The sequence below is a fragment of the Lampris incognitus genome, chromosome 4, assembly GCF_029633865.1.
Source record: "Lampris incognitus isolate fLamInc1 chromosome 4, fLamInc1.hap2, whole genome shotgun sequence".
In the NCBI taxonomy this organism is placed as follows: Eukaryota; Metazoa; Chordata; class Actinopteri; order Lampriformes; family Lampridae; genus Lampris; species Lampris incognitus.
This window is the reverse complement of record NC_079214.1, coordinates 46,459,742-46,482,909: the sequence shown is the minus strand read 5'-3', so window position 1 is coordinate 46,482,909 and position 23,168 is coordinate 46,459,742. Positions and strand designations below refer to the sequence as shown.

At 46.1% G+C, this 23,168-nt stretch overlaps 1 protein-coding gene across 2 annotated transcripts in view; it reads right to left on the bottom strand.

Moving 5' to 3' along the window:
- mpped2a (metallophosphoesterase domain containing 2a) overlaps positions 1-23,168 on the bottom strand; it is a 70,923-nt gene that overhangs the window by 23,563 nt on the left and 24,192 nt on the right. For both annotated transcript variants that reach the window (XM_056278638.1, XM_056278636.1), the window contains exon 4: positions 17,210-17,435. In XM_056278638.1, coding sequence (XP_056134613.1) covers positions 17,210-17,435 — 226 coding nt within the window. The remainder of the gene's footprint in view (positions 1-17,209; positions 17,436-23,168) is intronic.

Below are 23,168 nucleotides of genomic sequence, written 5' to 3'. Positions count from 1 at the left end.
CTCTTCCGAGCCACCCCAGTCACTGCTCCACCCCCTCTGCTGATCTGGGGAGGGCTGCAGACTACCACATGCTTCCTCCGATACATGTGGAGTCACCAGCGGCTTCTTTTCACCTGACAATGAGGAGTTTCACCAGGGGGACGTAGTGCGTCGGAGGATCACGCTATTCCCCCCAGTTCCCCCTCCCCCCCAAACAGGTGCCCTGACCGACCAGAGGAGGTTCTAGTGCAGTGACCAGGACACATACCCACATCTGGCTTCCCACCCACAGACACGGCCAATTGTATCTGTAGGGACGCTCGACCAAGCCGGAGGTAACACAGGGATTCGAACTGACGATTCCCGTGTTGGTAGGCAACAGACTACACTGCTACACTACCTGGACGCCCCCCTTGAAATCTGTTTTTATGTCCCAATTCCTGAATTCTGTCTGTATTTTCAGCATTGTGGAAATCCTTAGGCCCTACATGTTCCACCTCATGCAGGTACCATGCCTGTGGGTAGAAAGAGACAACCTACTTCCCTATGCTGACTTTTGGGCCATGTTGGCCTCCCTTCCAGGAAATCTTGTGTGCGTTTCATAGCCTAATGCAGTCTCCTCACGTCATGCAACCATGTACGTGTCAGAGAAATCTGTCCGGCTAGGAGGCTCCTCTACTGTCCTCTGCTGTGTAGAGCTTTGTGATTAAGCCTGCACCTAATTAAATCACACCTCCATTCACTCTATTTGAGTTTGGTATACAACAGCTAGCGTACAACACGAGCCATCTCTCCTGAGCAGAAATTGAAAACATGTTGCTAACTGCTATGGGAGGAGCGGTGCACCATTCATTCCTGCAATGGTCTCAGCAAGCTGTAGGTGATATTGGAGCTATTTATTAGTGCAAGCTCACCTGCCCCTTCACTGAGCAATTCATTACCTGTATGACTAACCTACAAAATCCATTAGCCACGGTGTTATTCATATCCAGTTAGTTAGCCTCGCTGTGTCGTTAACTGGCGACATGCTATCAATTCTCCAGGTACGAGGGGGACGTGACCCCATTTCAGAAGGCTCTGGTAAGGTGCTCTGCTTGCACGGCGTTGGCCTATGTGTTTGACTGGCCTTGCTCGGAGGAGACTTACAATGTGTTTACACAGTTGCATCTCTGAGCTGGTATTAATAATACAGCCACTTAGCATTCAGAGGCGCTGGGCTCAGCCGCATTGTTTGTTTCACAGGTCATTAAATTTATGCCGCAGCTCTAATGTTCATTACAGCTGCAGGCTGGCTGGGGGTCTTGCATGCTCGCTGTGTCTTTAATCCCCCTACTGTACTCCTCACCCCAGTCCCTCTTTTCATCTCTCTCTCCACTGCCTCTCTTTCACAAGTCTGAGTACATTTGCGTGACAACAATCTTTTTTCCATTTTAATTAAAAGGATTCCACCAGCATTATCAAGTTTCCTGCCTGTCTCCAGTGGTGAGCGTGATATTTATATATTCATATTTACAAGAGCAACACCTCACACACACACACACACACACACACACACACACACACACACACACACACACACACACGTGCAGAAAATTGGAGCTACATTTTAAAACTGCTCCCAAAGCCTGCAATGAGTATCTACAACAAACACCCTTTAGTGATTTTTTTTTTTTACCCTTTGTTAGCAGCCGCTGTCCCAAATCAGCCACAGAGCTTATATCCAGTGTATCCAGTCAGTTTATCCCCTATTTCTATGTGGGCAATACTTGTAATAAAAATAATTAATTTCTTCTGTGAACAGAGCTGAGTTTTACGGCACACAGAACCCTCCTGAAAGCATTTGAAGTGATTTGTACAAACACCTTTAAAGTGTATGGTAGACGGTGAAGCAGAGCTGCCAGTTAAACACAACCTGATAAAACAGTCCTAAACTGTGAACAGTAGCGGTTTGTGGAAGCTAACGAGTGAACGTGATGCAAATGTGTTAAGCGGGTACCCCTGGTGCGCTACTTTCCTCTCACTGTGTTCTCTTCTCTCCATTAGTTTTCTCTACATGTGAATCCCAATTTTTCCAATTTTCATCCTCACATTTTTACTTCTCTTATTTCATCTGCTCCTTTTCTTCCAATCAGAGGCTTTGATAATGGCCTGTATGAAAAATAAAGCGTCATTCATACCACTGCACATCTCAAAGGCAAATACATGCTGCGTTAACACCACGGAGGCACAACACACCGACCCCGGGGGGCAGTTTTAATGGACAGACCGTGGGGAGAGGGAGGGAGGGAGGAGAGGAACATGTTCAAGACACTCACACACTCACACATGCATGTGCACACACACACAAACACAGTTTAAGTCAACATCCCCTGGGTTCGCACTTGCAAGTCACACAGGCTCCAGCCACCAACCAATCCTCTTATTGTTCCTTAAAGCGGCTGATATATATGGCTAACTAAACTAGCGGCAGTATAGGCCTACAGAGGAAAACACACTTAAAGTAGACACGAAGCAGTCAATCAAGTTAACGTGATTTGCTAAATATATTTCCACTCTAATCCACAATTCTATAACAAACCTGACAAATGTAAACATGAAAAATAAAAAAGAAGCCCTGTTTTATCTTTCGTGGCAAGGACGCCACCATCTTGCAATACTATAACCTGTGCTGTCATGGGGTTGGTCGGCTTGGCTGAGTTCAACAGACACAATGGCAGAGACAGTGAAAGATCGAGATAGAGACAGTGACAGTGAAAGGACAGAAGAAGACAAATGGGAGGCCACTATTGTATTGCTCCTGGATGTAAAAATGAGTTTTACAGGGTTACAGCAAGGACAAAACAGTCAATTTTCATAAACAGCTGCTGAAACAGAGAACAGTACTGAACCCTTTCTGTACTGCCAGAATTCTTCATTCTGTCAGATCCCAGAATATGCCAATTGTGTATTGATGATCTCACTCAAAACTTATTGAGGATGAACCTAGCTGAATGTCTGAATATACAACATCACACTGTCTAAACCACGGCGTTTTGGGGGCCCGGGTAGCATAGCGGCCTATTCCATTGCCTACCAACATGGGGATCGCTGGCTCGAATCCCCGTGTTGCCTCTGGCTTGGTCAGGCATCCCAACAGACACAATTGGCTGTGTCTGCAAGTGGGAAGCCGGATCTGGGTATGTGTCCTGGTTGCTACACTAGCGCCTCCTCTGGTCGGTTGGGGCGCCTGTTAAGGGGGGAGGGAGAACTGGGGGGAATGCTGTGATCCTCCCACGAGCTACGTCCCCCTGGCGAAATTCCTCACTGTCAGGTGAAAAGAAGCGGCTGGCGACACCACATGTATCGGAGGAGGCATGTGGTAGTCTGCAGCCCTCCCTGGATCGGCAGAGGGGGTGGAGCAGCGACTGGGACGGCTCGGTAGAGTGGGGTAATTGGCCAGATACAACTGGGGAGAAAAAGAGGGAGGAATAATAAACCACGGCGTTCTGACTGTGGTATTCTAAATGTTGGTTACATAACATTCTGCGCAATGTGATGTAAACAAACTACGGATAGAAAGTATTCAGGTGGCATCACACTGTCATGTCAGAGCTCTCACACATGTTTTGCATCACACTGGCTTGTTCTGTATGAACCAGCAAACAACTAACATTAGGTACCATTAATTGTAGGCTAATACCTGGTAGCGTCAACTAGGTAACACTAGAGTTTAGCTAGTAATTAGTATGGGGGGGACAAACGAAAACGTGTTGGTCAGACAACAATCTATAAACAAACTGCAAATGGAAACACTGTTCACACCGTACGCCATTATATTCCTGTCTCTGGCCAACACCATTTGTTTTATTCACTGCATAAGTTTAACGTAACTGGTTCCTTCGCCAGCGGTTACAGCTACCTTGGCTTACCTGCTACTGACAGGAGTGTTTCAGCTCGCACATCTTTCAGTGACAGCACTGCCACCTCCAACACCTCCACCCCCCGGCATAGTATGCTGAATGTGTGCACCGTGTCGATGCGTGACCACACAATACATGGTCCAGACCAGCCTCCTGACAGCAGATGGACTCCGATACAGCGGGTAACAGCCACACTAACTAACACCAGTAGTGTTGCCGACCCGCTCTTCACCCCAAAGCACCGGCTCCACAGCTTACTGTCTTTTCAGACGGGGGGTGATGACGTGCCCAAGTAATTCATTTTCAGTGAGAGGGGAACAGGCAATCTGCTGGGCAGAGCAACAACCAGGAGCAATCCCGCGAAACTGTCGCGGTCGGGCTCACCTTAGGCACACGCCCGCCGCCAGAGTTGAACCGTCGTGAACTTTTTTCTACGCGACGCAGTGTCACCCCACAACATGGACGAGAGGCGGATCCTTGCCATGTGTGAGTTAGTTAAGTAATTTAGTCACTCTTTCTTTCAATATCTGTAGAAGACATAATTTAATGTCTTGCTACAGCCTATGAAGAAAATGCAGTTGTACTGGCAGGGATACAGTAGTGCACAGAAGCCGTTTCCATGGTTACCACGCGTAGTACGCCTGGCGTTTACTCGCGAAGCGCTCGTCTACCTGGCTATTCACACGAGGAGTGCACTGAGACCCCGTGGGAACGTAGGTGGAGTGTCGCTGACCGTCTGAAAGACCATTATTCCCCCCGGTTCCCACGCCATATCGGCTCGAAAGCACACGCAGCCTGACAGAATGAAGACTCCCGACAGTCCAGAAAGGTTCACTACTGCTCTCAGTTTCAGCGGCCGTTTATGAAAATGAACTGTTTTGTCCTTGGCTGTAACCCTGTAAAACTCATTTTTACATCCATGAGCAACACAACAGTGGCCTCCCTTTTGTCGTCTTCTATCCTTTCACGGTCTCTGCCATTGTATCTGTTGAACTCAGCCAAGCCGACCAACCCCATGATGTCACAGGTTATAGTGCTGCAAGATGGTGGCGCCCTTGCCAGGGAAGATATAACGGGGCTTCTTTTTTGTCCTTTCATATGTTTACATTTGTCATGTTTGTTATATAATGGTTGATTAGAGTGGAAATGCATTAAGCAAATCATGCTAACTTGATCGACTGTGTCATGTCCTCTTTTAAAAATAAGAAACAAAACGTAAAAAGCTGTTGTACACCTAAATGGCTGACTGTATGATTGTTGGGGGGTGGGGCTGGGGAGCGAAGGCCTATAACCAGAGAGGAAAAGAGAAACTGTTCCCTCTAGGAAAAGGTTTGGTGTGTCAGACACTGGTTGCTTGTGCCAGCAACTTTCCTGGCTGTGTCTGAGCCTTCAGAGACCTGATGATGTCACCCTCTCCTCCCACTCCGGTGTGTGTGTGTTTGTGTGTGTGTGTGTGTGTGTGTGTGTGTGTACACGTGTGTGTTCGCGTGTCAGTCCGTCTGTCATTACGTGCATCTGTTGTCCCTTCTGGCACGGCTCAGCCTGACCTCATGGGTACTGGCGGTGGAGGTGTGTCGGGGGGGAGCTCTGGAAAGCGTCACGCCATGCGGCTTGGTAATTAAGGCCGACGCAGCCACTGCTCCCGCCAGTCCAGGGGATCAAAGGTCACCACACAATCGCCGAGACACACAGGTAGCAGGGGACTGTGAAGGGGGCTGAAAGACGGGCCAACAGAGGCTCACCCCTCTGCAGAAGTCTGTTTTCCCCCCACTTCCTGCTAGCCCCCCACCCCCGTAATCCAGTACTAAGGTCTCCTCCCCCACTCCTCTCTTCTCACACTCCCCTCCTCTCACCTCTGTACTCCACTCCTCTCCTCTTCTACTCGCCACTTGCCTCCTTTCCTCTCCACTCCTTTACCCCCCTCCTTATCTCGCCTCTCCTCTTGTGCTTGTGAAGAGGCAGAGCAAGGGAACCTCCGTTTCTCCTGTGTCAAGAACAGCCGCCTACACACAATTTATCCACGGAATGACATGGGAGAAAAGGAGAGATCTGCAAGAATAGAGAGGAGAGGCGAGAACAGGACGGGACACGACAGGACAGGACAGGAGGGGAGGGGAGAGGACAGGACAGGACAGGACAGGACAGGGCAGGAGAGGAAAGGAGGACCTCACACACCACTTCTCTGATCTTTTCAGGGTTGCCGTGAAGTCATAGGGCCATCAGCGCAGGGCTAAAAATGTCACGGGGGTGGGGAGAATTTGTCATTCCCTCATGAGGACAGGTCCTTTATTATTATCACTATTATTTCCCCATCACTGACATTTGAGAGTGATTAAAAAAAAAATCTAAAATTCTTTGGACCTCAACATATGTCTCTGCAAAACACGACAGAGAGGACATTTCTCCGGGAGATTTTATAATCTGAGGGAGTATCTGTGGTGAAAAAAGCCATATTTCATGGCTGAGAGACATAACTGAGACACAGAGAGAACGCGCTCCAGATGGGTCTCTCTCCAAGTCTCTGTTAAAGGGACAAGCCTGTCAACACCTCGACAGGGCTGGCTGAGCAGCACAAAACGCACACGTCCACACACACACACACACCAACACCAATAATCACCACGGACATGCTAACGGACAAGAATAAACACCGGCTACATTTCAGCTAGAGTTGGTTGGTGTGTGTGTGTGTGTGTGTGTGTGTGTGTGTGTGTGTGTGTGTGTGTGTGTGTGTGTGTGTGTGTGTGTGTGTGTGTGCACACACACTGTAACCACACTCTTGTCCTCATGAATAATCCTGAAAAACACCAATCAGACCTAAGATCGCCACGAAAATGACCCAGTGAGACAAAAGGGTATATATATATGTATATCTGTGTAGGGTGTTTGTATGTCTGTATTAGAAAATACAACTTTATTCCATACCAAACAGAGAGAAACAGACAGAGTGACAGAGAGAGAGAAAGGGGGGTGGGGGCAGCCAGTTTTAAAGAACCAAACTTATGCCATGGCTTTGGTCCAGTGGAAGATTCTGGCTACCTCAGCCCTTCTCCACATCTGTGTGTGTGTGTGTGTGTGTGTGTGTGTGTGTGTGTGTGTGTGTGTGTGTGTGTGTGTGTGTGTGTGTGTGTGTGTGTGTGTATATATATACATATACATATATATATGTGTGTGTGTGTGTGTGTTCCGCTGTGTGAATGATGCAGGGGGTGGTAGAGGGGCACTTTATTAAATGGTGGCTAGAAGACATCAGTCTCTCAGTGACATATTGAGGGCTCACCTCGGGCTGGTGGGTGGGGGTAGGGATGGGACGTTCAGCAGAATCGTTCAGTGTCGGTGCGTTAATATGCCTTAGGGATGTGTGTGGATGTGTGTGTGTGTGTGCATGCGGGTTACTGGTACTTTTCAGTGTTGAGTGCACTCTATATTTGTGTTGCATAACACACTATATGAGAAAAAAGCTGTGCGTATTTTTGAGTGTCGGTGTTAGACGTGTTTGTTTGTGCATGTTTCTGTGCATGTATGTGTATGCATGTGTGTGTGTGTGTGTGTGTGTGTGCATGCTGTGAGTCACTTAGCGGAGAGCGCTGTGAACCGTCACGCTACATAGAGCCAGGGCACGATGACAAATCCATCACTTAACCCTCTCATTCACTACACACACACACACACACACACACACACACACACACACACACACACACACACACACACACACAAAATCCAGGCCCCTGTCCCCGCCTTCTCCTGCCCTGAGGACCACCTCCAACCCACCCAGCCCTCTCTTCTCCTCCCCTCCCCGTCTTTCGCACTGGAGGCTCCATGCAGTCTGTGCCGTGCAGCAGCCTAAATCCCCTTGTATCTGTAACCTGACTACTGCCTGGCCCTCTGCCCACACCCACCCCAGCACCTGCACCAATGCCAGCCGCTCAGCGGCTCTCCTCAGCCGTATCTGTAACCATCTCTTAAAAAGTTTAAATCTTAAAAATGTACATGCAAACAAATGTCCTTTTTGAACTTTCCACTGTGAACACTTGCACAACTTAATAGGCAGCGTCTGGTAGGACTTTCCCTAGTAAAGATGACGTGGTGCATTGCTTGTTACCAGCCAAATGCAGAAGAATAAGACAGGTTGCGGTGGGTTTGAAGAAGAAGAAGCAAAGCGGTTGTGGCTAACAAGCCAATACAGCAGAACAAGGTCGCAGAACACCTTTATTTATATTAGGGAACCTTATCAACGGATGTGATGTCAACAACCAGAACTTTGTTTCAAGTATTTGCTCAGCGGCTGGGAAGATGCTGACACAAGAGCACAGATCACTTGTTTCATTGCAAATGGATTTAGAGCGGTCAAAAACCAACACAATTACCACGCCACTGTAGGTGTTGGTAAGTGAAACATAAGAAGATGATCTTAAGGGTTGTGGCTTTAATAGAAGAATGCTGAAAACTTCCTCATCCGACATCCTGTTTAACCCACAAGTGGTCACAACGGAGATGGATTTTCTGAAAGTCGATCCCGCTGCATTGTTAAAAAGGAGGGCAGAGGGACCTCCTGGTCTTCCAAGTGAAGTGATGAGAAGGTGTCAGCAGCCATTACTTCATAACAGGTAACGCTGCCATGTGCTCACAATTTGGAAGGGGTGGAGGGAATCAGTTTGTGTGTTTGTGTGTGTGCATAAGGCAGGCAGCCAACACAAACACAACAAAAAGACGGAGGTTGGCGCCTGCGAGAGTCGACTTGGGGGTTCTTTAGCCAAAGCAGTGATCCCAAATGCTAGATCTCTGTGACATGGCCCGATAGAAAACAGAAACAACTGTTCTGGACCGCCTTGGCACCAACTAAAGATGCCGTGGTTATTTCTAGTCCTCGATCCTACGATTCAGCTGCAAGATCTACTGGAAGAGAAGGAATGAGAAGAGACATTTGAACCCTGGTGTCCATATACAGACATACCTGGGTGTGTAAGTGTGTGTGTGCACTTGAATATACATGTGTGTAAAATGTGAATGAGTGTCTGTGTCTCAATGCATCCACAGATGTGTGTGTCGTTGTGCACGTGTCTATGTGTGTGCTTGCATGTATGTGGGGACATGGTTAGCCCCTATTCTACAGGACCACAATGTTCACAAACAAAAGGCCGCTTCCTGAGAGCAAGTAAAAGCGAGACGCAGAGCGAGAGAGAGAGCGAGAGAGAGAGAGAGAGAGAGAGAGAGAGAGAGAGAGAGAGAGAGAGAGAGAGAGAGAGAGAGAGAGAGAGAGAGAGGAAGAAGGGCAGCCATGGGGTGTGGTAGGTTGGGACTTGGACCAACTGAGGAGGGCAGTAACATTACAAACTGCACGTCCCATCCCCTTTCCCAACACCACCCTAGTTAAAGGTTCCACGTCAGATATTTTCAGCCTTCCTGAAGCATAATAAATACTAAATAAATGACTCACTGCCATAAATTTCTACATTAAAAAAAAACAGAGGAGTGGGGCCGGCGAAGTTGTTTTTGTTGTAGTTTGAACCCCAGTCCCCCCACTGAGAAGAAATTACTTACAGCATCGTCAAGCATCCAAACACCCAGAATCCATCACTGCAGACCCATAGACCACCCCAACAAACTCCCTCTCTCTTAGACAAATACATACTGCACAGACACACACACACACACACACACACACACACACACACACACACACACACACACACACACACACACACACAGATTACAACTGACCTTTAGATAAATGAATGCATGAACAAAACTAAAATTTCTAAATGACAAATCTGCATTTAAGCCCCCCGGGTTTCCTCAAGGTGAACTGCACCGAGTCAAACGAGGGCAAGACCATTTCTTCTCATCCATCTAGGATACACACATACGCACAAAACATTCACATGCTGAATAACACATACGTATGCTAATACACAAACACAAATGGGCACGTACGCACGCAAGCACACGCGCGCGCGCGCGCGCGCGCACACACACACACACACACACACACACACACACACACACACACACACACACACACACACACCACAGTTTCCCTGAGAAATTTACTGGACATCTTTATGCATTGGGTGTGCAGCTCATTAGGGGGGTCCATCTACATTGCTCAGAACAACAAAAGTCACATTTAGATTGCATTAATTTGACTAAACAGGCTAAAAGATAGTCTGTAAGGTTGTAATAAAATGAAGTCGAACGTATTAGTACTTAACGTGACGCTTTACTGAAAAACAAAACATTGCAACGAGCATTTCTGCCTAGTTATATCATGACAACATTTCAAAAGGACAACCAAAACCCAATTTCCCCCGGGGATGAATAAAGTATTCTGATTCTGATTCTGAAAAAAGAAAGCCAGTCACAGAAGAATGACTTATTTTTTAGCTTGTAACGTTGATATTTAATGGAAATGCATGATGTATGATATTTGACTAAGCCTAGTTACGAAAGTATAAAATAAATAAATAAAATAATAAAATACATTATCTTGAAGAAACTGAGAGTCCCCCCTCTTTTTCTCCCCAATTGTACCCGGCCAATTACCCCACTCTTCTGAGCCATCCCAGTCGCTACTCCACCCCCTCTGCCGATCTGGGGAGGGCTGCAGACTACCACTTCTCTTCCAATACATGTGGAGTCGCCAGCCGCTTCTTTTCACCTGACAGTGAGGAGTTTCACCAGGGGAACATAGCGTGTGGGAGGATCACGCTATTCCCCCCCAGTTCCCCCCCGAACAGGCACCCCAAGCAACCAGGACACATACCCACAACCGTCTTCCCACCTGCAGACATGGCCAATTGTGTCTGTAGGGACGCTTGACCAAGCTGGAGGTAACACGGGGATTCGAACCGGCGATCCCCGTGTTGGTAGGCAACAGAATAGACCGCCACGCCACCCAGACGCCCCCCAACCTGAGTATTTTTATCGTCCAAAAGTCTGCTAATACATGTTGATGGAAGTTGAAAGAAGACAGTAAGGAGGAGGCAGCAAAGGGAGTTGTGGCAATTTTACCTTTGATCAGGGAATGTGTTCAAACTTGGAATCAGAAAACAGTCAGGCCCGTATGGAGAGATAGGCTGGAGTAAGTGACGCGCATATCTCGCTCTCTCTCTCACACACACACACACACACACACACACACACACACACACACACACACACACACACACACACATACACACACATCTCTATCGATCCCTTTCTACCGATCAATCTATCAACTGAACACACACACGGCTCTCTTGTCTGTATTACTCATCAGAGTGATTTTCACAAGTCAGAAAAGGGGCAGAATTCCGCAAATATCTGTTTTCTGCCGCCTATCCTTCCTGCTATTGCTGATGTGTATGTATGTATATGAGAGACAGAGCGAGAGAGAGAGAGACGGGGGGGGGGGGGGGGTCACGTCTTAAACGTTCCTCTTCTGCTAAAGCGCTGCCGACAGTGATCACTTAGCTTTCTGATACGACAGTTTAATCAGTGGAAATTCATATTCTGTGACGAATCAAGACCGAAGATTTAAAAAAAAAAAAAGCAGTCTAAAACACACAAATCAAGACACATTTTTATTTGACCCCAAACCTGGGAAGACAAACAGATGTCACGTCACGCTGACCTGACTGACAAGGTGCAGAGGGGCCACATACTCCTGCAGAGTTGAAGTAGGTGTATGAAAGAGAGAGGAAGAGTTGTGTGTGACTGAGTAGTAGAGGGGAGATGCATTGAAAAGAGAGAGAGAGAGCAAGACAAACAGAAAAAGGCACATGAAGAGGAAAGGTCTGCTAAGCATCTGTCATTAAAGGCTGTGTTCAGCATCCTCATTGGCAGTATGGCATTTCACCTCCAGTCTGCATGATTCAAAATACAACACAGCTGAACAGCAGCATCAGTTCAACATCTCCAGAAACTGGTCACACCAGTTCGGCTAGCCACATCAGCTGGGAGACATCAACAAGCATAATAAGTTCAATATACGGGGCATCCGGGTGGTGTAGTGGTCTATTCCGTTGCCTACCAACACGGGGATCACCAGTTTGGATCCCCGTGTTACCTCCGGCTTGGTCGGGCGTCCCTACGAACATAATAGGCCGTGTCTATGGGTGGGAAGGTGGATATGGGTATGTGTCCTGGTCGCTGCACTAGCACCTCCTCTGGTCAGTTGGGGCACCTGTTCGGGGGGGGGGACTGGGGGGAATAGCATGATCCTCCCACGTGCTACATCCCCCTGGCATGTGGTAGTCTGCAGCCCTCCCCGGATCGGCAGAGGGGGTGGAGCAATGACCGGGACAGCTCGGAAGAGCGGGGTAATTGGCCGGATAAAATTGGGAGGAAAAGGGGGGAAAAAAATCCACAAAAAAAAAACAAACAAAACTTCCAATATGCTCTATACAATACAATACTATATATACTACACAATATACTTCTATATACAATATAGTCTTGCAATGAGAAGTTGAAGGTCGTTTCTGAAACATTTTACTGAAAACAAAAAAGACACAAAAAACCCACTTTCATGGATCTGTCAGGAAAACTATCATTTACTTTTTTTATTCAACAAGAAATGGTACTAGATAGACTACTGTTTTAGAACTGTATTGAATGATCGGAAACAAACTTAAGATTTATTTGCCAAGCAAGTTTTTGCACACACCAGGAATGTAACTGCTTGGTTTGCTTGCATGGGAAACACACAGTAGGATGTAGTTTCATGCAGAAACATGCTTTCAGTTTCTCTGCTGGGCTTAAATGACTGTAAGTGTGGTAAGACATCAGCGTAATATCACAAATGTGTATATTTCAGCAAAGAAGACAGACCAAACAATTTTTGCCTTTTCAGTTACCTGGTACTTGTGGACATTGTGTACTTTGCTGGTGTGTGGGGGAAAAAAAACGTGACTTTTTTTTTCTAGTCCATGTTATCGTATGGATTATGTAGAACATCCGTAATATTTTTTTCAGTTTTAGGGAAGGAAAACTAGATGGTTTCAGGATGAGAAAATCACAGATTTGGCTGAAATTATTTAAGCAGGATACTAGTTTAACATCAGTACATGGGACCACTCATAGGTGAACTGAATAATGTTTATTATCTCCAAACAAGAGCACATGTCAAGTGTCTGGGTAGATTAGATGGTAAGGGAACAATCAGTTCTCATAGTCAACGCGTTGGATGAAGCAGAAATGGGTAGGTGTAAAGACCCGAGCGACTTTGACAAGGGCCAAACTGTACCTACCGACAGTGGTCCGAGGAGGGACAAACTACAAACCGGCAACAAGGTGTTGGGCACCCAAGGCTCATTGATGCGTGAGGGCAATGAAGGCTATCCCATCTGGTGCGAACCGACAGAAGGTCTATTGTGGCACAAGTCACAGAACATTTTAATGATGGTTACGGGAGGAATGTGTCACAAAACACAGTGCATCGCACTCTGCTGTTTATGGGGCTGCGGCTACACAGCCCCATAAACAGCAGACTGATCAGAGTGCCCATGATGACTCCTGTCCACCGTTGAAAGTGTCTACAATGGGCCTGGGAGCATCAAAACTGGACTCTGGAGTAGTGGCATAAGGTCGCCTGGTCTGATGTGTCCCATTTTCTTTTAAATCACTTGGATGGCCATGTATGTGTACACCGTTAACCTGGGGAAGTGATGGCACCAGGATGCACTGTGGGAAGATGAAAAGCCGGTGGAGGGAGTGTGAGGCTCTGGGCACTGCTCTGCTGGGAAACCCTGGGTCTTTGCATTCATGTGGAAGTCAATTTGACACTTGCCACCTACCCAAACATGGTTGCAGACCAGGTACACCCCTTCATGGCAATGGTATTCCCTGATTCCCTGATGGCAGTGGCCTCTTTCAGCAGGATAATGTGCTCTGCCACACTGCACACATTGTTTGGGAATGGTTTGAAGAACATGATTAAGTGTTCAAGGTGTTGCCCTGGCCTCCAAATTCTCCACATCTCAATTCAATTGAGCATCTGTGGGACGTGCTGGACCAACAAGTCCGATCCAAGGAGGCTCCATCTCGCAACTTACAGGACTTGTAGGATCTGCTGCTAATGTTTTGGTGCCAGATACCACAGGACACCTTCAGGGGTCTTGCAGAGTCCATGGCCTCAGCAGGTTGACACTGTTTTGGCGGCACATGGAGGACCAACAGCACATTAGGCAGGTGGTCATAATGTTTTGGCTCATCATGTATCTTCAACACAAGCCAGAAAAGTTTTATGAGCTGCAGAGTATTGCACGATTACGATTAATTAGATTTTTGTATTGAGTTAAAGATAAATCTCTCTCTAGTTGTAGTGCTTTTACCAATTAAATAACAGCCATTTAATGAGCGGTGAGCATCCACAATCAACTTCGCCCAAATCACTACACACTGAAATTGGGGGAAAAAAAGAAATAAGAAAAAAAGAGGTTAACTTGCTGCGGATAATTAGGTTTGCGAGTATAAAAAGGATATCTCCAACACACAAAAATGGCAGAATGTAATTTTACCATCAAGCCGAACACCTACATAGAAAAAGTATTTTAAATGAGGGAAAAACAACCTTTTGAACCAAGCTAAGAGAAGAGCGGCGAAATGGATGACGCGGGTGAATAAGAAAATGCTTTTCCATCTGAGGTTAAGATGAAATCAGTGGATTCATTGAGGGCTCTGCATGGGACAGTTATATATGGAAATATCACCCAGTCTGAAGACATACACACACATACGCACGCACACACAGCAAAGAGCTACTTTGTGTAAAAGACATGGGTACATTCTTCAAGTTTTCCAGACAGAATACTAATTTTTGTAAAAGAACTGAGACACTTGAAGGGCCCACTGATAGAAACCAGGGTCATCTAGCTGGCTGATTTATATAAGAGAACCAAACCTTTCTGTTATTCAATCAAAAAAATATTTCATTGTGGAAACTGCAGAGAGAAAAGGAAATGAATGCTTTGTGTTGTGAATCAAGCTGAATTCCCTGTGCCACACTGGTTCTGTCTATGTCGTACCTCTGTGTGCAGGCAAATTTAGGAATGTAGTACATTCAAGGTAAAAGGAAAAAACTTATTCCTTCCACTGGCCAAAGTGGTGGATTAACAGAAAAAAAATTGCATTCAATTTCACCTGCTCAACATCACTTTAGAAGAGAAACTAATGTGGTTGGTCAATTGCCAAAGCAGCAGGTAGAAAAGACAAACTGGCCGGGTGCACTCAAAATAAACCAGCATTTGGCCTTTGGCAGCATCTCCATTCTGGTTATGTGGCACATTTGCATGGGTGAGGACCTTCTGGTCTGGCCTGGGGCAGGTTGTGGAGGCCTGGTTGGCCTGAAGCAGCTAGGCCACCCAGGTGGCATGCTGGCGGGCTGTGGATGAGGTGCGGGGTCACCGCTGGGCTAAGTGAGACCTCATGCTGGACAAAAAGTCAGGACCTCAGACCACAGCGGCATATGGGTGTGAAGGAGGTGAGAAGGGCCAAGGCAGGAGGGGAGGGGGGCAGCCAAGCTGTCCTCTCCTCCTCTCGTGAGACCCCCAGCTGTCACAACAGACACTTTGCAGCCCTCACGTTAAACACCCACCAGAGAGGAAGGGGAAGGAGGGGTGAGGTGGGGTGGGGTGGGATGGGATGGGATGGGATGGGATGGGGGTGGTTTGGCATCCCCTTTCAAAGAGACGGGGGGAGAAGAGTGGCGATTAGATGGGGAGGAAAGAGGGAGATCTCTTTTTCCTGTCCAGCTGAGATGCTGCTGCTGTGATGTCTAAGGAGCCCTGGTTCTGTTTCCCCAGCCCGGCTGCTAACCTGCTAATTATAGCCACCACAGGATGACGGTGTGACCTGAATAGCTATCTTAAAATCCAGAGCACTAGCGTGACCACTCCGTGGAGAGAACTGTAGCGATGCAGCAGGGCACAGGAATGTCCACCCTCAATCGCTATTCATGGACACAGAAATATGTGAAATGTAAAAATATTCAAACCCTTCATCTATCTTTCAAACATCCCGTCTTCAACATCACTGAGAACTTAACAGTCTCTGCACAGGGCAATTCCACAATGAGAGGTTTATACAAATTTGAAGACAAACATGAATAAATAAATCAAGAAATGCATAAACTGCATCAGGTACGAGAAGTGTGCCTCAACACTCCTTCCCACTGCACATGAAGCTTTTATGTGTTCTTAATGCAGAAAAGAGTCCAAAACAAAAACATACATGAAAGCCATCATCCATCACAGGGGACCGACATATAGTCTCAAAATGAACAAATCTCCCATTTACCACTTCGCCACCATGCACACCACCCTGCTGAAAGTGTTCAGCTGGTAACCGGTATCCTTTGTTCACCCTCCCTTCACTGTTCCTTTGTTTCACACCTGAGAGCCTATTGATAGACTGTCCCTGGTACCACGCGTATCACTTAACCCCGTGTCAAAACACAGGTGTAACGTTAGCCCGGGGAACCGATGCAGCTCCCAGGACCATAAAGGAGATTGCGTGCTGGGAATAGCGCCCTGCATGTTATGGGAGGCCCCTGGCTGGCTGCCTGCAGCAGGTAAAGGCTTACCACAGGGTGAGGGGAGCTGGACAGCAGCCGAGAAAAGGCTGAGGGAAAGTAACCTCATCGCCTTTTCCTGAGGCATCATATGACTAGAAAACAATGACAGGGGTTTGGATTAGCCTTACCCTCAGAGGCAGCAACTGAAACAAAGCCAACGACCCCCACCCTCCTATTTCTGCATTCAAAAGAGCAAGTGCCCGAATGACTGGGTGTTTTTGTTGTACACTGATGCTGCGCACCCACACAACATTTGGCTTGCAACTCACTGTCCTCAGCAACCTATGCAGTGTTAAAGCAAATTGATATATTCTGAATCCATTCAAAATGTGAAGACGTCAGCTGTGTATAGGCTAATGTGCCATCTAAATGTGTTTGTCTCGTGTGCTTTGATTTGTTGTTGTTGCTCACAACACAAATGCATCCTTTAACAATGCTGAATTAAAGCTGCATTAAGTGATATTTTTGATATCAACAGTGAATAAAAATGGCTCCCTGTAATGTGAAAGGATCGCTTGTACTGCTGATCGCATTGAGAACCGCGCAGTCTACAATTTTCCTTAACCATAGACAAGTTCGCGCAACTCAGATGAGAACGCCTCCTCTCCTCTCTGCAAGCTTCACCCTAGACCGCATTCACAACTTCTGATCTGCACAATTAATTTGCATGCATGCACACGCACAAACATGCACACAGAAACACACACGAAAAACAAAATTCTCGTTTGTCATGCTGGTGCATCAAGACTTTACCGCAAATGCCATTACTCACCATGGCGTTCCGTATATCCGGAATCCCTTGACGGTGACATCAGAGTCCTGGAGGTACACACAGTTTGTGAGGAGCGACTGGACATTGTCAAAGTCCTCCGGTTTGAGTTTGGACACCGAGGGAAAACGGTAGTAATCCTGCTTCACCAGCTCGGCCATAAAGTCCTTATCGAAGGTCAGCTCATGGTTCCCGGCAATCACCACCTTAAATTCGTATGGGAGGCCACCTAGATGAACAAACAGAGCAAACGATGAGAACGTGTTCAGAGGAGGCAGTCTGTTGTGTGGTCAGTGTGATCCAAAGATTGCAAAATGTGACATGCAAGATTCCAGCCCTCATTTCAAAACAACACTGAAACACTGTTAAGACTGGTTTCCTGAACACTGCCCATCTTCTGCTTCTTATCGGGTCAACTAGATAATAGAAATAGAAGGCTCAGACGAATCCTTAAACTGTATAGTACTGAACCACGTTGCTTATACCGAGTCCGCCCCTCATACATTGATCTTGTCTGCCCCGCTTATCTTTATCCACACCTCTATGTCATAACTAATTTGAATTTAATGAGTCCAATCAATTAGGGGCCACATACTTTTACCTGATTTGGCAGAGGCTTTCAAAGAGCAGCCGCTCCTTACACATTGTATGCTGGGCAGATTCGTTGTATACTTAACCCCTGACCAAAACAAGATATGGAAAACTGCCAGGCAAAATATATATATATATAAATAAATAAACAGCATTCCTCCTTTCAGACAAAGACGTTTCAACCACAGCTTGACCCCTGCAGACCACCGTCCCTCTCTATGGACAATGAATAGCAGCGAAGCATAAACCTGACCTAAATAGGGGGAGAACATCTATTAAAATTCTCACTGCTTCATCTATCAATTTTGGTTTTGCCCTTTTGGCTTTCCTCTGTGGAGGCGCTTTGTCCCGGCGCCCTCTGCCATCGCACAACTTAAACTATTTCTTTATTCCAGTTGATTGAGCAGCCCGCTAAGGGTCTTTATTATTTCCTTTCATTCTCTTCCCTTTCCTTCCCCCCCCCCCATGTACCGTCTTCTTTCGCTTGCTTTCCGTCTGCGCCCTGTATGAGGTGAATCATTAAGTATAACCGTACAACTGATGGGAAACAGCCCACAGGCACCGATCGGCTTATTCTCCTTATTATAAAGGGTCATACAATTCTGTACATCTATCTGTCTATCCATCCATCCATCCATCCAGCAATATCAGAAGATTACTGAGAGCACAGAGGAAGCAAATTGAATAAAGACAGATAAAACTTCCAACAAAAACTGTATTCTTTATTAACGCTTTTAAACTGCAATAGCACGTGAAAGAAGGTATGTGAATCTGCTCCTCAATTTTGCAGTGCCCAGGGTATATCGAGCCAAGGAAACATAACTGAATTTCCGTTTCTTCAAATACAATAGAAATATAAAAATACAATAGAAATCAGAAACAATATATAGACGGACAGCAGACAGAAATTAAATTCCAACACATCTGTCCAAAGCCAGTGTGTGTGTGTGTGTGTGTGTGTGTGTGTGTGTGTGTGTGTGTGTGTCGTTTTCTTCCGCTGAAGATAAAAGAATCATGCCTCCCTGGTCCATAGGCTTCGTTCCTGCCGCTCTAAATTAACTCTTGTCGCTTCTCAGCATCTTACAATTCCAGACTAACCTTATAATAAAGCTCCATCCCTCAACCCCCAGCTACCTAAACTACATCTCAGCCCCCCCCCCCCCCCCACACACACACAGCCTTTCGACCTAAACCAAATTCTCTATTGGCGCATGGATCAGGCTGTGAAAAGGTGGCGGGAATGTAATTACTGCAAAACAAGTGCCTCTCTGTCGCTCTATTAAGAATTACCTCATCTTATTTCAGCTTAACATGGGTGAGTGGAGTGATATACCTAGATGTAGGGCTCTATTATCCATTTTTCATGCATTAAAAAAAAAGTAAGAGAATCAGAGAAACAGTAAGGAAAAAAAACAGGGGGCAAGAATGAGAGTAGGATTATGAGCACATGACAAGTGATTCTCTCTCTACCTAACACAGTGCATTGGACCCCCTGGAAGTTAATTTGCATTTACATTGAAGGAGGAGGAGGGGGGGAACACTTCAAAAAACAACTAAGTAAACCAGCATTCCACAGCATTTAGTTTAGCAGCTATTCATTTCCACCTTGGCTATAAACCCGCATTGCACAAACAACTAATGCCACACCAAAAATACTCTTTGCTTATTTCCTAATCAGTGCAATTAGGTGCAGAATTTAAAAATCAATCATAGTCTATATGAAAACATGTTAAATTAACCTGATGCATGACAGGAAATGTAATTTCCACCTGTCACTTCCTCATCTCTGCAAAAAAACAATATTTGAGCTAATGTAATAAATACTTGCCATGTTTGCATATCAGAGTGGTACATTGGAACGATATATTTTTCCAAGAAAAAAAAATGTCATATACGTCAATTTGTTTTTGTAACATTAAATCTAGATCTGTGTACAGCATTAAAAAAAAAAAAAAAACTCGTTAATGTTTTCATCCCCACTCGGCTAGACGACTGTAACACACTGTCCACAAAACCCCCTAAAAAGCATCTCCATGGACTGCAGCTACTCCAGAATGCAGCTGCTAGAGTTTCAACCAGAAAAAGGAAATACGACCACATAACACCTGTGTTGTGGTTGTTACACCAGCTTCCAGTAAATTTCAGAATTGATTTTAAAATTTTAACGCTCGTTTTTAAGGCCGTACATGGTCTGGCACCCCAACACCTATCTGACATGCTTGTGAGCTATGGACCAGCTAGACCCCTCAGGTCATCTGGAACAGGCCGTCTGGTTATTCCCTGGATCTCCATGAAAATTGGTGAATCTGCATTTAGCTTTTATGCTCCATGCCGCTGGTTCATGTTAATCATGTTATGTGTGCGCCAACGATATCGTCTTTTTACACTACACTGAAAACTTTAAATAGCCTGGATTGCTGATCTTAATTATAATTTTATTGCTACCAGCTGCTTTTTTATTTTGAACACTATCTACATAGTTTTTTGTGGCTGCAACTTCCATGGTAGCCCATGCTCTGTGCAGCACATTGTGCTTCCACCTGGAAAGAAATGTGCTGCTTAAATAAAGTTTTGCTTCCTTGCTTGCATTAAAATACCTTGAAGTAAAACTATGAATCTGTTCTCTCTTCTTTACAGGTGTTCAAACTTGCTGGACAGGTCAATATCTATAATGATCAGGGCATCCAGGTGGCGTGGCAGTCTATTCTGTTGTCTACCAACATTGGGGATTGCTGGTTCAAATCCCCGTGTTACCTCCGGCTTGGTCGGGAGTCCCTACAGAAACAATTGGCCTTGTCTGCGGGTGGGAAGCCGGATGTGGGTATGTGTCCTGGTTGCTGCACTAGTGCCTCCTCTGGTCGGCTGGGGCGCCTGTTCGGGGGGGGATAGCATGATCCTCCCACGTACTGCGTCCCCATGGCGAAACTCCTCCCTGTCAGGTGAAAATAAGCAGCTGGCGACTCCACATGTATCGGAGGAGGCATGTGGTAGTGTGCAGCCCTCCCCGGCTCGGCAGAGGGGGTGGAGCAGTGACTGGGACGGCTCGGTAGAGTGGGGTAATTGGTCGGATACAATTGGGGAGAAAAAGGGGGAAATATACATATAAATATCTATAATGATCAATGTTGAAATTATTATTGTTGAAACAATACTGATAAAGGTAATGTCAGAAGCGCCTGCCTGCCTGCTTGTGTATGAACATGTAACGCATTAATGTATACTGCAACTTCACATGTGCACACACACCTGCACAAACAGACACACTCAGGAGTCCCGACAGACAGATGGACACATCTACTAATTCAGAGTCACTAATACATTCAGAGACACAGATGAGCACACACTTATACACACAGACCGCTGGGAGCAGCTTAAAGCAGAAGATCAGAGCCAGTTTGGTAGCATTAACCAGGCAGGGTCATGGGGAAGCTCATTCCCATGCATTGATCTTCAATGATCTTCTCTTACAGGGGCAAATGCATGTCAATGACGGAGGCTTTGGAGAGACAAAAACTTCTCTAGAGCGAGAGAGAGAGAGAGAGATGAGAGAGAGAGAGAGAGAGAGAGAGAGAGAGAGAGAGAGAGAGAGAGAGAGAGAGAGAGAGAGAGAAGGAAGGAAGTCGGCTTTTACCAAAGCTTTTAAATACACTCAATCCCACTGGAGTTTCATTTAGCAAGCTTCTCACTCCTCAGGCAGTTGTCTCTCGACCTCCTCCATGTCTTTCTGAGTCCATCTCTTCTCTTCCTGTCTCTCTTGCTCTCTGACAGGCACTGTCTTCCACTCCGCCAACAAAGGCTGGCCTTGGACACATCACACTGTTTACAATCACTTGCATTCTCTCTATTGGGGGCCATTTTACAGGTACACAATAAATCTGTACTGCCACAGCACAAAGAAACAAATAACACAACCTTTATCATCTGAGCCCTGTCGCTTCCAAATATAAAGTGAATTACAAAGTGAAAAAGTTGAAAGTTTTGCAGACATGAAATCGCCTAATGTTCGTTATTTCAAATGGTAACAGATCTAATCACATTCAAATGCATAAAATTTAGCTTGGCTTTCACGCAAAAAGTATTTCCCCAACTCACTGTCTACTTCAGCCTCTACTCTTTAAACCCTTTTTGTTATGACACAAACTCTCTCATCCATCAGTTGATCCAACTTTATTTATATTTTGCATGTCAAAATACGAGGCATTTTTCATCAACAAGAGCAAGTTAAGAGTGAGAAAGAAAAGAAGCATTTACCTCTACATAGGATATGAGAGAGAGAGAGAGAGAGAGAGAGAGAGAGAGAGAGAGAGAGAGAGAGAGAGAGAGAGAGAGAGAGAGAGAGAGAGAGAGAGAGAGAGAGAGAGAGAGAGAGAGAGAATGAGGAGTGCGTAGAGGGTAAATATGAATATATTGTTGGGTAGGGCAGGGCTTGTATTGTATTGTCCCTTATGTTGTCTTCATCCTGTACTTGGCACTCCACCTATTTTCCTCTTTCTGTCCCCACTCCCTTCTCTCTTCATCTCTTTGTTTATCTTCTCTCTCTCTCCCTGTCCCCCCCCCCTCTCTCCCGCTTCCTTGGTGGTGATAAACAGGTGTGCTGACACAGCCCTGGCCCTGGAGTGCTCTAAACTATAGCTTGCTCTAAACAGGATAATAACCATCGCTGGGCTCCAAACCTATACCGAGTCATTTTACGCTTTGCTGTGCATCGATTCCCCATTAGGGCCATGTGAATGCCATTTCGCTGTAACTCAATGCTCAGAAAGATGTGGCGTCTGTCTGTGCGTTGTTAAGTTAGTGTTCAGGCATCATACACAGATTGATAGACAGCAAAACAAATACATGCTCATCTCTTTTGATGGATGGAGCTGTTTGATAGAAACACTGACCGTTGTGTCATTTTGATGCCGTCTGCTGATGAATTAGCTGTGACACGGGAGTATGGATGGGCAAGTGGGACAGAAGCTGTGGAAACACACTGCTGCTGCTTCCGAAGGAGCAGAGGGTGGCAGCACATTAAAAGGCTAGTCTGGATCAGTAGAGTACCACTGTGGCATCAGGGGCGCTGGCCCTAGCTCTGTTCATGGTCATCTAAAAGGCTCCAGGAAGGGTGGAGGTTGGTGTGGTTGGTGGTGGGAGGGGTGTTGATCGTGCTAGCTTGTGTACACGCATTCACACAACAGTCAATCTTACATGCGTAAACACATGTGACTTATTATACATGCAGTGACATGATTTGCATGTGTGGAACATCAGAGCTTTCCTTAAGTGCCGGTTGCCGGCCAAACAGCCGACTAATCTTTTAAGTCCAGCCGGCTACTTTCATATATTAATTTTTGATTCTAAATGAGTTTTGATTAACAGGTTGCGATTC